Source organism: Penaeus monodon, chromosome 6, assembly GCF_015228065.2.
Source record: "Penaeus monodon isolate SGIC_2016 chromosome 6, NSTDA_Pmon_1, whole genome shotgun sequence".
Taxonomy (NCBI): Eukaryota; Metazoa; Arthropoda; class Malacostraca; order Decapoda; family Penaeidae; genus Penaeus; species Penaeus monodon.
In genome coordinates this window covers 46,448,425-46,460,924 of record NC_051391.1, presented here as the reverse complement: position 1 = coordinate 46,460,924, position 12,500 = coordinate 46,448,425, and the positions used below count along the sequence as shown (strand labels likewise).

At 36.4% G+C, this 12,500-nt stretch overlaps 1 protein-coding gene across 2 annotated transcripts in view; it reads right to left on the bottom strand.

Annotated features, from left to right (window-relative positions):
• Window positions 1-6,246: 6,246 nt before the first annotated feature.
• Window positions 6,247-12,500, bottom strand: part of LOC119574583 (ankyrin repeat and SAM domain-containing protein 3-like) — a 13,515-nt gene continuing 7,261 nt past the window's right edge. For both annotated transcript variants that reach the window (XM_037921878.1, XM_037921877.1), the window contains exons 5-9: window positions 9,935-10,125; window positions 8,426-8,539; window positions 7,881-8,022; window positions 7,531-7,702; window positions 6,247-7,145 (exon numbers count right to left, since the gene is read on the bottom strand). In XM_037921878.1, coding sequence (XP_037777806.1) covers window positions 6,822-7,145; window positions 7,531-7,702; window positions 7,881-8,022; window positions 8,426-8,539; window positions 9,935-10,125 — 943 coding nt within the window. In that variant the 3' untranslated portion in view covers window positions 6,247-6,821. The remainder of the gene's footprint in view (window positions 7,146-7,530; window positions 7,703-7,880; window positions 8,023-8,425; window positions 8,540-9,934; window positions 10,126-12,500) is intronic.

The window sequence follows — 12,500 nt, the reverse complement described above, 5'->3', positions numbered from 1 at the left end:
ACAAGAACCCCTTGCATTTTTACGGCCAAAAAATTAATTTATCCTTTCTCATACAGGGATGAGAAAACACAATTTCAAAATATTAATTCTTGTGTGTTGACTTACCAGCTTGCGTTCACCAGCAACTTAAAGTGCTGGTGAACTCTCAAGATTGCACTAGTTGTATAATGCCAGTCCATTTTTGGCATATACTGTAGATAATAATAATGATAATAATAATAATAATAATAATAATAATAATAATAATAATAATAATAATAATAATAATAATAATAATAATAATAATAATAATAATAATAATAATAATAATAATAATAATAATAATAATAATAATAATAATAATAATAATAATAATAATAAATAATAATAATAATAATAATAATAATCAAGGGTTTGCTGTGTCAGGCTCTAGTGACTTCAGTTAAATTGTGATTTATTGTGCTTTGAAACTACCCCCTGTGTGCAAGGAGTGCCCGGGGTTACCATCCACTGGCGGCGCGGTAATCAAACGCAGGTCAGCAATATTACTGGGCGAGGACGCTACCGCTGCACCACACAGTGAGATAGTTCAACTGAATAAAAATCATCGCAGAAAAGATCAAACATATGGTGATCTATATACATAAGCAAGAAGGAACAGCAAGAACGTCCAGTAACATCCCAGTTGGTGGAGATAGACTAGAAACTATCAGCTTTCCAGTAACATCCCAGTTGATGGAGAAAGTCTAGAAACTATCAGCAGATTTCAATACATGAGATGAAATCAAGAGAACAATTGCCATGACAACTGAAACTATACAAAATCTGGAAACACGAGAAGATTCCAGTCTGTAATAAAGGGTTAATGGTTACAAAGCAAAATAAACATCAAAGGTCATATTAGCACTATGGTAAGGTGTAGAAGTGAAAAGGGTAAAGAGGGGGTTAGTTGATTATTAAATATGCTACACGTAAAAGTCATATAGCAGTTTAGAATAGTATGGCATTGAAAGGGACCAATAGGGGTGGGGGTAGAGAAGGTGAGTAAATGGGCTAAGGTAGGAATTAACAAGGGTGATTAGATCAAAGTTGTAAAAGGAAGAGATGTGGGATTCTGCAAAGATGTTCATAGGGGAAGATAGGGGAAGAATTAACAAAAGAATGGGTATATGAGGGCAATTAGATCTCAGTTTCAGGAGAAATGTCATGAGGGAGAGAATCCAGGGAAAGGGATTGTTGTGATAAAGTCACATGTGTATCCAGGGAAAGTTCATGTGATAATAGGGAATGAAGGGGGGGGGGATGCAGCTGAAGCAGGGGGCGATGAGAGGGAGTGGGAGGAAGGGGTGTAGGGGGAACTTGAATAGGAGGAGGCTGTGAGGGAATGAGAGCAGAGATTGGAAGATAGATGAGGTGTAGACATGTTATCCTGAGTCATGATTAGATAGTATTGAATGTCTTCGAGAGTTTCTGAAGTGGATTTGGTTGGGAAGGTCTGAGACACAAAGGATATGGACGTCTGAGGAATATAACAAGAGGTAGGTGGAGGAGAGGGTGTGGTAGGAGAAGTTGGAGTGGAACGATTATATTGTCTGCTTGGGTAAAGCGAGGAGGGAGAGGGGTAGGTGCTGGGGCAATGGTAAAGACTGGAGTGTCTGAACTTAAAATTACAAAAGAATTTGATTGGAAGAGAAAGGGGGCTGAAGTGGAAACGTAAGATGGAGGAGGCATAGATATAGGGAAGATGTAGAAACATCTTAAGAGGACTGGGGAGGGGTGGTGTGTAGGTCAGCACTGGAGTAGAGGGTAAGAGAAAAATTTGGTCGGCTTGCTTCCTGTCTGGCCTCGCAACGCTCAAACTCAAACTTGTAGGTAAAGCAGCCCCTATAAAATACATTATGTGAGTACCACAAATGGCACATATACGTGACTGCAGAGCAGTTTGATCGATTATGGCCAGGTTGGTCACATAGAGGACATTGGGTTGTGGAGCGGCAATGTTTGGGAGGGTGGCCTAAACGCCAACAATTCTGACACTGACCGGGTGGATTAGGATAGAGTCGGACAGGAATTGATTCTCTGCCAATATAAACTTGTAGGGATTGCCCTGTCTAAGGAAAGTTATATTGGACTTACAGCTGTCTCTAGGAGGAATGATGCAGCATTGTACTGTCATAGTCCACGAGGCACGGGAGTAAATCTTCTGCACAATCTGACCAATCCTTGTCGTAGGCAGGGCAATTTGTCAAGGAGATGCGAGACATTTCCGGTATAAGTATTGAGGGTGGGATGTGGCTGGGCAGGAAGGGTTTCCCGATGAAATCAGTCAGTGTTGATAATATTTAAGCCTGGGATTTGGATGGTTACAAGGCAAAATATATGTGTTAGAAATCATATAGGTCATATAGCACTAAAGAAAGGTGTAATAATGAAATGGGTAAAGAGTTAGTTGATGTCAGAAGTCGTATAACAGCTCAGGAAGATAGGGATAATTATATCAAAGTTTTCAAAAGAAGATGTGTGGAATATTGCAAGGATATCCGTAGGGTAAGGTAGGAATTAACAAAAGAGAGAGGGGTTAAGGGTAATTAGATTAGTTTCTGGGAGAATGTCTGGAGGGAGAGAATCCAGGGAAGGGGGTTGCTGTGACAAAGGGTCACATCCAGGGGGAAGCGGGAAGGATAATAGGGAAGGAGGAGGGGATGATGCAGCTGAAGCAGGGGGAGGATGGGATGTGTTGGGAGGGAGTGTGAAGAAGGGGTGTAGGGGGAACATGAGTATGTGGATGGTGGATGTCGGCAGTTATTTTGAGTGTAGAATGAATGGGAGTAGAAAGATTGGAGGATGGATGAGTGTAAGCATGTTTATCTTGGGTCATGATTATATAGTTTTGAATATCTTTGAGAGTTTCTGCAGCTCAACAAAAACAAATGCAGTTAATCATACACATGACAAAGAAAAAGGAGACATCATTATGCATAGTAATGGCAAAGTAGAGGGAGAGATGACAATGGTTAAAGGTTACAAAGCAAAATATATGTCCTATACATCAAAGGTCGTATATCACTACAGAAAGGTATAATAGAGAAAAGAATAAAGAGGGGGTGATTATATGTACTACACATCAGAAGTCATATAGCAGTTCAGGAAGGTAGAGATTACCATGGGCAATTTGATCAAAGTTGACAGTGGAAAATGTGGGGGATTTTGCAAAGATGTCCATAGGGTAAAGTAGGGATTAGCAAAAGAGAAAGAGGTATATGGGCAATCAGATCACAGATTCAGTGAGAATATCAGGAGGGAGAGAATCTAAGGAATGGGGTTGCTGTGACAAAGGGTCATCTCTGGGGAAAGCAAGAGGGAGTGTAGGTTAGGAAAGGGGGATGATGTGGCTTTAAGCAGGGGGGGGGAGAGGTGTCGGGAGAATATGAGTAGGAGGATGATAGATGGCAGGTTATCTTGGATTTATGATTAGATAGTTTTGAATGTTGGGGAGGTCTGAGAAACAAAGCTTTTCTTGGGGGGGGGGGACAGATGTCTGAGGGGTGGAGGGAGAGGTTGATGGAGAGGATAAGGCAGAAGATAAGATGGAGTGTTTAGCTTGTCTTGTGCAATGAACTAGGTGAGCAGGAAGAGGGTTAGGTATTGGGTAAATAGTGAATTGAGTGTCAGGAATAGTAGAGGAGATTGGGGTGTCTGGATTTAGAATGGCAAAAGAATTTGACAGGGAGATGGAATGGGATGAGGAAGAGATGCTGGGGATGATGTAGAAACATCTTGGGAGGAAAGGGAAGAAGTAGAGGGATTATTGGAGTAGGGAGTGAGAGAGAAACCTAGTGAACATGTTTCTTGTCTGGCTTTGCACAGAGTAAACCCAAGTACGCATCTGAAAGTTGCCACTTCAGACTCAGACTTGTTGGTAAGGCAGCCCCTAAAAAATACATTAAGGAAGCAACCACAATTGGCACATGTGTGTGACTGTGTAAAGCAGATTGATCAATTATGATCAGGTTGGGCACATACAGGGCATCTGGTAGTGTTTGGCAGGATGGCCTAGACACCAAAAATTCTGACATTGACAGGGGGAGGTTGATGTGGTCAGACAAGGAGGGATTCTCTGCCAATGTAAACATTAAAGGAAAGGTCAGTCTACAGAAAGTAATCTCTGCAATATTGGTGTGGGACTTACAACAGCCTCTAGGGGGAATGATCTAGTATTATGCTGATACTGCATCATAGTCCATGAGGCAGGTGAGTAAGTTTTCTTCACAATCTGGCTAATTTTTGTCGTCAACAGGGCAGTTTGCTAGGGAGATGGTGATAGTTCCAGTGCAAATTTTGAGAGTGGAATGAAGTTCAGCAGGAATGGGCTTGCTAGTGAAGTCTGTCAGGGTTGATAATGCTTTAGATTGGGTTTCGGATGTAACTGTGATGAGACAGGTGTTGACCTGGGTGGATGATGTAATAGTAGGCATTGAGGAGGTAGTAGTAGTTGCAGTGTTCAGAGATTATGGTCAAAAGAGAGCCTGGGGTCTGGAAACCAGAATAATTTGTAAAAAAGAGACAAACTTCATTGCCCCTAATACGGGTATAAAGTCTTCATTACTTGCCATGGTAAACCTTGAGTATGTTGGGGAAAGAAACAGTCCACCCCTCAAGGTCTCCTTAAAGGGCAAAGCTAGACAACTAAACAGGGGAATACCATGCCCATGGCTCCCCTAGGCCATTCATGATTGGCACACAGTCAGCTTTTCATCCTTTCAATATGGCTCTCACACCTTAAGAAATGGATTGTAGAAGGAGTTAGAGAAGATGGGAACGAAAATGGGGAGGGAAAAAGACCATGCAAAATTAGTTGAGTCAAGAGCCGAGGCCCAAGGCAGGGGAGATCCCAGCATACGGTCTCAGTCTTCATCTTCTAAGCCCCCCCCCCCCTGCCCCATGACAACAATGAGCAAGGAATGGGGGGGGGGGGGGCTTCACTGATAGAACAGTGCAAATGGTAAAATGTTGACACTGCATTTCAATCTGAATTTTTATTCACATTTTAGGCTGAATCACAGTTAAAGAAAACTCAGTTTAAGAAAAGAGCAGCTATTCATTCAAATCAAAATGTTACAATAATTGTATTTATATATTCTTAAAGAACAAGATCACTCAGAAGGCACTTGGAAGTCACAGTCATGGTAAAATATCTCATTAACTCTAACAGTGTCTCTTTATAGGTTTCAAAAATACAAATTCTTCTATATATTCCTCACTACACCTGAGAATAATCTAAAGCCAATAGTAACATCCTGATAGTCATCAGACAATATTTATTACAGATATTCCTATTGGCAACAGATCTTTAAAGAACATAAACCTGATGCAAAATTCTCAACACTATTTCTTAAGCTGGGATACCAGTATACAGAGAAAATGACAAGAACATGCCAGTTAGCACCATACTGAGATTTAAATATACTATTTTGTTGATACTGAAACAGATAATATTGCACCGATAATTGCACTTCAGTTTTGTATATGCCCTGGCAGTTTTTACAATAAATATTATTTCATTTCAGGCATATGATATAATGAACTAAAGTTTTTAATATCCTTTAGATTACTAGCAGTCTAACTGTCATAATTGGAAATAATACCAATTTCCACAGCAAATATAAATATGGGCACTGTGAAACATGATTATATGTGATATATATACTTATATGTGTATGAGTATGTGTATGTGTATGTTTCTATGTATATGTATATGTATATGTATATGTATATGTATATGTATATGTGTATATGTGTGTATATATATATATATATATATATATATATATATATATATATATATATATATATATGTGTTTATATATATATATATATATATATATATATATATGTATATATATATATATATATATATATATATATATGTGCATGCATATTCATATACATATTAAATTGATACTTAAAACAAACAAACAAACAAACACACACACACACACACACACACACACACACACACACACACACACACACACACACACACACACACACACACACACACACACACACACACACACACACACACACACACACATATAATATATAATATATTATGCTTTTAAATATCAACCATACAGTTCTGAGTGTGGAAATTCAACATCTCTACTGAAGTATATAATATCACAAGATAAAGAAACTGTTGCCCTGTTCACTTATTTGGAATTACAAAATTGTTTTAACACTTTGGTCCCGTATGTATTTCTTTAAAAATCAGTTATCTAAAATAGTAAGAGAATATCTAATCACAATATTTAATCACTACTGATACACCAACAATATTACACTATTAACAGGTACATATCATTTTGGCAGTGTGAAATTTCAGGTTCATTTAACTTCTCAAGGAACTGTCTTGTCACCACGTCTGATGCCAAACTTCACAATAATTCTCTTGACTTTCTTTTCTAATCTTCAATATCCTGTACTTTAAAATAGGTGAATCACTCTAAAAACAAAAATATAGAATAAAACTTTGAAAAAACTTGAATGGATGTCTTCCTATATTTTGTGTATCATAACTCTTTACACCAAGATAAGTATTACGGAGAGAGAGAGAGAGAGAGAGAGAGAGAGAGAGAGAGAGAGAGAGAGAGAGAGAGAGAGAGAGAGAGAGAGAGAGAGAGAGAGAGAGAGAGAGAGAGAGAGAGAGAGAGAGAGAGAGAGACAGAGAGAGAGACAGAGACAGACAGAGACAGACAGAGACAGATATTCCTTGATATTAAGTTCTGACAATACAAATTCAACTATTTCTGACTAGCCTGACAATATAAAATATTGCAACATCAGCGAGGGGTGTTTGGGTAGCTGCCCTGATGCCCATTTCTGCGAGGAGAGGAGGGGTTGCTGGGACCTCTTGCAACACTTGGATCTGTCAGCTTCAAAAGAGCATCAATATGTGCTGTAGCAACGCTGATGCTCTCGACCAAAGGAGATATGAGAGTCGGCTGAATGAGAGAGAACTGGGCCGATAGGACCGAGGTACAGTGCCGCATGACTGACATTTGTTCAAGCAGCATCTGGCATCTTTGGTGGCAATCATGTAGCCTTCCACGAGCTTCAACTATCCATCCCTCCGTCACAACTCGTAAATTGTGTTCTTGATAAACCTGAAAAAAATTAAAATAAAAAAATCTTACACAAATATTTTTTCCAGTTCCTTCTCTTAATTACATTTTACAAATAGTGCACTTGGATTCTAAAAAAGGTATACTGTATTCTACATGCACCATTTTCAAGAAATATAACTGCTTTCCTTATCCAGATATTAAAAAACCTCTTTCATTAAAATCAAATGTGATAAATTACAAGTTAAGACTGATAAATAATCTCAAAATAAATATAAATACTACCAATTTTATATTTGACAATTCTCTGTCTTATAAAATACTGACTATATATAAAGTAACCTTAGTCATGATGTGATAAAGCATATCAGTATACTTGAACATAAGAAACCGATAATGGGAGGTATGAAAACCAAATCTCAACTACCTGGGCTTTTGTTTGCTGTATAGTCTCCATGGCTTCAGTTAACTTCACACCCAGCTCCTGCATCTCAACTTCAAGCTTATCTGCATAAGCACATTCCAGAGAGTTCCACAATGGTGCATTGCTGTGCCATCGTGCAATAGCCGAAGTCATCTTGCGTCGAGGTCCCAGTTTGCTGTAATCAAGTTAAAAGAAAATATTTCCAGGAAATGCAATTAAATCATCACTACATAGCACTTCCAATTACCAGTCAAAGGTGTGAAGGTTTTATACCTAATTTTAATTTAAAATTTCACCTGTAGACGCTTATAAAAGATGATAAAAGAGTTACAGTATCCAATGCAAGAACTTACTGTATTCCACATTCTTTCAGTTCCTGATCTGTTAATGTCAAAAACATCTGAAGATCTACATCTTGTTCTTTGAAGACACTCATGTATGGACCTAAGCTTAGCTGGTTCAACAAAGTTTCAAGATCCGTTGGGATGACACGTGCTGTACAAATATATGATACATATTTCAGAGGAGGCATTCAAATCAACACAATTAACTATTCACATTTATTCTCAGCAACTGCAATTTCTTTTTTAGTACTAAGATATTACTGATTTTATATGTCTCCAAAATTTGAAGTGCCAACAGAAGTAACATGTTCACATAAATACAGTTGTCTGTGAAATGACAAAAAAAAATGGTCACTCTTATACAAGTGGGCTACTCTCTCTCTCTCTCTCTCTCTCTCTCTCTCTCTCTCTCTCTCTCTAAATATATATATATATATATATATATATATATATATATATATTCAATTTCATAGAGATCAATCCCTCCCATTCTGTAGTTCAATTATCATCTTACATAAAATACCTTACACAACATCTTTTCAAAAATGACTTACCACTGTCAACAGAAGGAACTGCATTTCCTCTACATCGAGGTTGTAGCTGAGCGTGTTGTGACAAACGTGCCTCAACTGCTGCAGGACCATCTGGCAGGCTTGGTCCATTCTCACCTAGAAGCATAGATAAACTAAATACAGAATCTCTAAATATGTTACGGGTAATATACATTATATTTTGCATAACCAAATATAACTTAATCCCCAAATCAAAGACTGCTCATTTGGCAAGCATTTAGTATTGCAGCAATATTACAGGAAAAACCAGTCCATCTTTTCTTGATCACAGCAAAAAAGACTGACTAAATACATATTGCATTTATAACTACTGCCAAACATGCTGTGTTACTGATATTTAAAAATACCAACATGAGAAAATACAACCATTCAGGATATCAAAAAGTGAAAACTCTTGCTGACATAGAGCCACTGAAGCATTCAGATGCTTATCAATATCAACTAACCCTTAAAGGATAAAATATATTAATGCTGTCCTTAAACCCTTGAATTCGGTTGCTTCATTGCAATCACATGGATTAAAATGCGGGTATTAGGCTTATGTGGGCAGCCACTCCACCAGGTGTGGGGCTTGTAGGCCAGGCACACGCAAACACTCATCTGCAGTGACAAGACTCTATGCCTGCCCTTTACACAGTTTTCTTTTTTTTTTTACGTATAAGCATTTTTAGCTGTTTTGCCATTTTCCAATGTCCATATTTGTCATTTGATTTGCTTTATCCAAATTGTCTTCCTTGTACAGACTCCATATCATCTTTCTAGGTATTCCATAACTCAGTGAAAAATAATAACAGTAAGTAACATTTTGTTCTTTGTCTTTTTTTTTTTTTAATAACATTAAATTTTCCATAATACAACCTGGGTGGCCAGTCACAGCAGCCAGGAATAGGATCCTGAGCATGGAAATGGCTTCCTCCTTGGAGCCAATGCTCTTCCACAGTCATGCTTCATGGACACTACATTCCACATTTGTTTATTGATGGGAATAATGCCAAAGCCCTTTTCTAAATGCAAAAGGTTTGTGCACTCTCGGCAAGACTTTTCTGCCACCCCGGCCTTCAGCCAAAGAGCACACGATGGCAAGTTTGCATCAACCGCCCCACAGCCAAATTTTCCCATAACAGCATGTTCATGTCACCCACCCCTCAAGCCAAATTTTTCAATGACATGATGGTCATGTCCTCCAGATCATAGGGGTTAAGTAAGTGTTGAGCACAGGGTCTTATGAAGAGGCCATTTAAACTGTTAGTGTTACAGTTTTTTCCACAAGCAGCTTTGAACTTTGATGTTCAACAGAGGTTAAGCATCACAACATATTGAAATTTTCAATGTAATCCAAGAAATTTTTCTTCAACAACCTTTACAATACTATGTTAGCCATATCAGTTGAGTGCAATAATATGTGCTAGTAATAATAAGTTAATCAATATAGTTATCTCCCATAACTGAAAGCAACTAATCTATGATTCATCAATTCAGACTTAAAAATACCTTGTAGACCCCATTGTGTGATAATTGCAGCAATAGCATGATAATCAGCATCTTGAGCAATCCTGGCAGCTGTGTGTCCTTGATGTGTTGTGAGAGAGACTAAAGCACCTCCTTTAAGTAGTGTTGTGACTATGCTGCTGTTACCGTGTTGTGCTCCATACATTAGGGGAGTCATGCCAGTCCTGCGTTCACTAGAAGAAAGAGCAGAACATATGAGTATGTACAAATATTTGTATATATTTACTTATTGCCATATATCTTACATGGTTTTTTATTGTCCTACAACAGTGCTACAAAGATTATTTATAAAGTCACTTAACATCACAAACAATCATGCTAGTCAACAGCAGTTCACCAATAACAGGTAAATTCCTTTCCCAACAGCATTACCCAATTTAAGATTACCTATCCAGCAGTGGAGATAAGTGACTCTACAAGTAATTAACCTAAGCTCAACAGATGCAGTCAAACATTTAGATTTACCAGGAAATAGACTATTTCTTTTGATGATTTTCAAAGAATGTTACCTATTATCCAAAATGGTCTATTTCTCAAGTCTAAAAATGACCACAAATGGGCTATTTGGGACAATTTATGGAAATTTTCTTGTTATAAAATTACTTAATAAATACTCTATTAGACAATACCAAACAGCATATGCATAAAAAAAATTAACAAAACCTAATCCTGTACATTGAAACATGGTATATCTAAATGATTTTCCTACTAGTAAGCTTTGAATATTCATCATAAAGTTACCATGGTACTAGCTATCTAACATGACCAAATCCTTTTATTACAACAATAAAAGATATAATAATATGATAAGAACTAAGCAGAGGTTAAATATTAAAACATTAATCAAGCATAACTTCACTTCATGTAACAGCTTGTAAGCAACAATATATGAAAACCAAATTTATCATCACTGAAACTTGAAGATATCAACTTTGTGATTATTATATACCAATTTTTTTAAAGCTTTAACAAGTTATCTGCAATAGATTTATGTTGATATCATGATATTTATTCCCATTTAGCCATCCTTGTTTTCCTGGATGTGGACTCACAGCTTACTGACTAAAAGGAAACATTCTCAAAAAAATACATGACACATAATTAAAGATATTTTCCAAGTAACAAAATAGGCTAAATAATTTGACAGTCCTATGTTCACTCCAAAAAATCTGAAAGTCCTTAATTGACATCTAAAAAGTGATGAATGCAAACATAAATGATATATATATACAAGCATGAGAAAGAATGAAATCAAATCTAGTTTGTTTAATGTATAGGTCTAGAAAATGGCAATGTTTTTATTATGCTCTTGCTTTATAATTTTCTATCCATTATTCTCATGTATGAGTTGTTAAGATACTGTCTCTTATGAAACTCACACTAACTATAAGGTTCAATTTGACAGGTATATGCAGCCATTGTGGTTAAATTTGTAAGAGAAATAGTGCACTTTTTAAGTTTGTTTTCATGAACAGTCATGCACTACCATCATCAATGTTCTGTGAAATAAGACATCATGCAAACTGGATGTTTGAACACTTAGTCACTTATTGAAAAAGGTATGAATAGGCAATACTGTCCAATGACTCCAATGTTTGCCACACATATTTCTCAACTCATACTCAGTGGTGTAATTTATTCTGCTACAAAGCAGGGAAAAAGTTACTGCCCTCAATAAAAGGTTCTAACAATATAGTACAGTGAAGTTAAATTTACAGAAGATGATCAGATTAATACCAAAGCATTAACAAAATAAACTGCTTGTTTAAAACTATGCTCAGTAAAAAATAAATTTACAAATAAATAAATAAATAAAATACAGAACCATAAGACAATTGGGAATGCTATACATATGAAAAATAAGAGACTACACAAATATCCACATAAATAGCACATTTAAACATTTACAGTTAGATGCTATATTTCAATGACTTGCTTCAAATCAATTAGCAAACTTCTAATTGTGATTCCTTAAGATAACTGCATATGTTTTAAAAAATACATATTTAAAAAGATTTCTAATAGCATAAACATAATTCATAAAAGAACTTTATGATAAGGGCCACTACTTTCATAAACAGACCTTTACAGACACCTGTATTTATTGATCTTTCAAATAATGTTTTTGCTCCTTACAGGCATCTTTTTATACTGTATACTCTAATAATGTTTATTGTATATATAATTTCACAGTAACTAGATGCAACTAACCGAACACTGAATACAAAATAAAAAACCTACTTTACACATGATAAATTCGAAACATATTATACCATATCAAGTTTCATTAATATAAAAATTCTTTCTTACTGCATCTAAAATGATTTATGCAACAAGAAAATGCTTATTATTGAACAAACGAATATAGATACACACAACCTATATATATGCCTAGTTTATTGTAACTTCATATATAGAAAGTTTGGAGATATTTCCTATTTCTGGAAATGCATCATCACAGGGAAATGAGCATTCATTCCAACAAAGGGTAGGGAAGGGAAACCTCCCTTCTATTAATAAAGTTGTCTCTTACTAATAAAAAAATGTG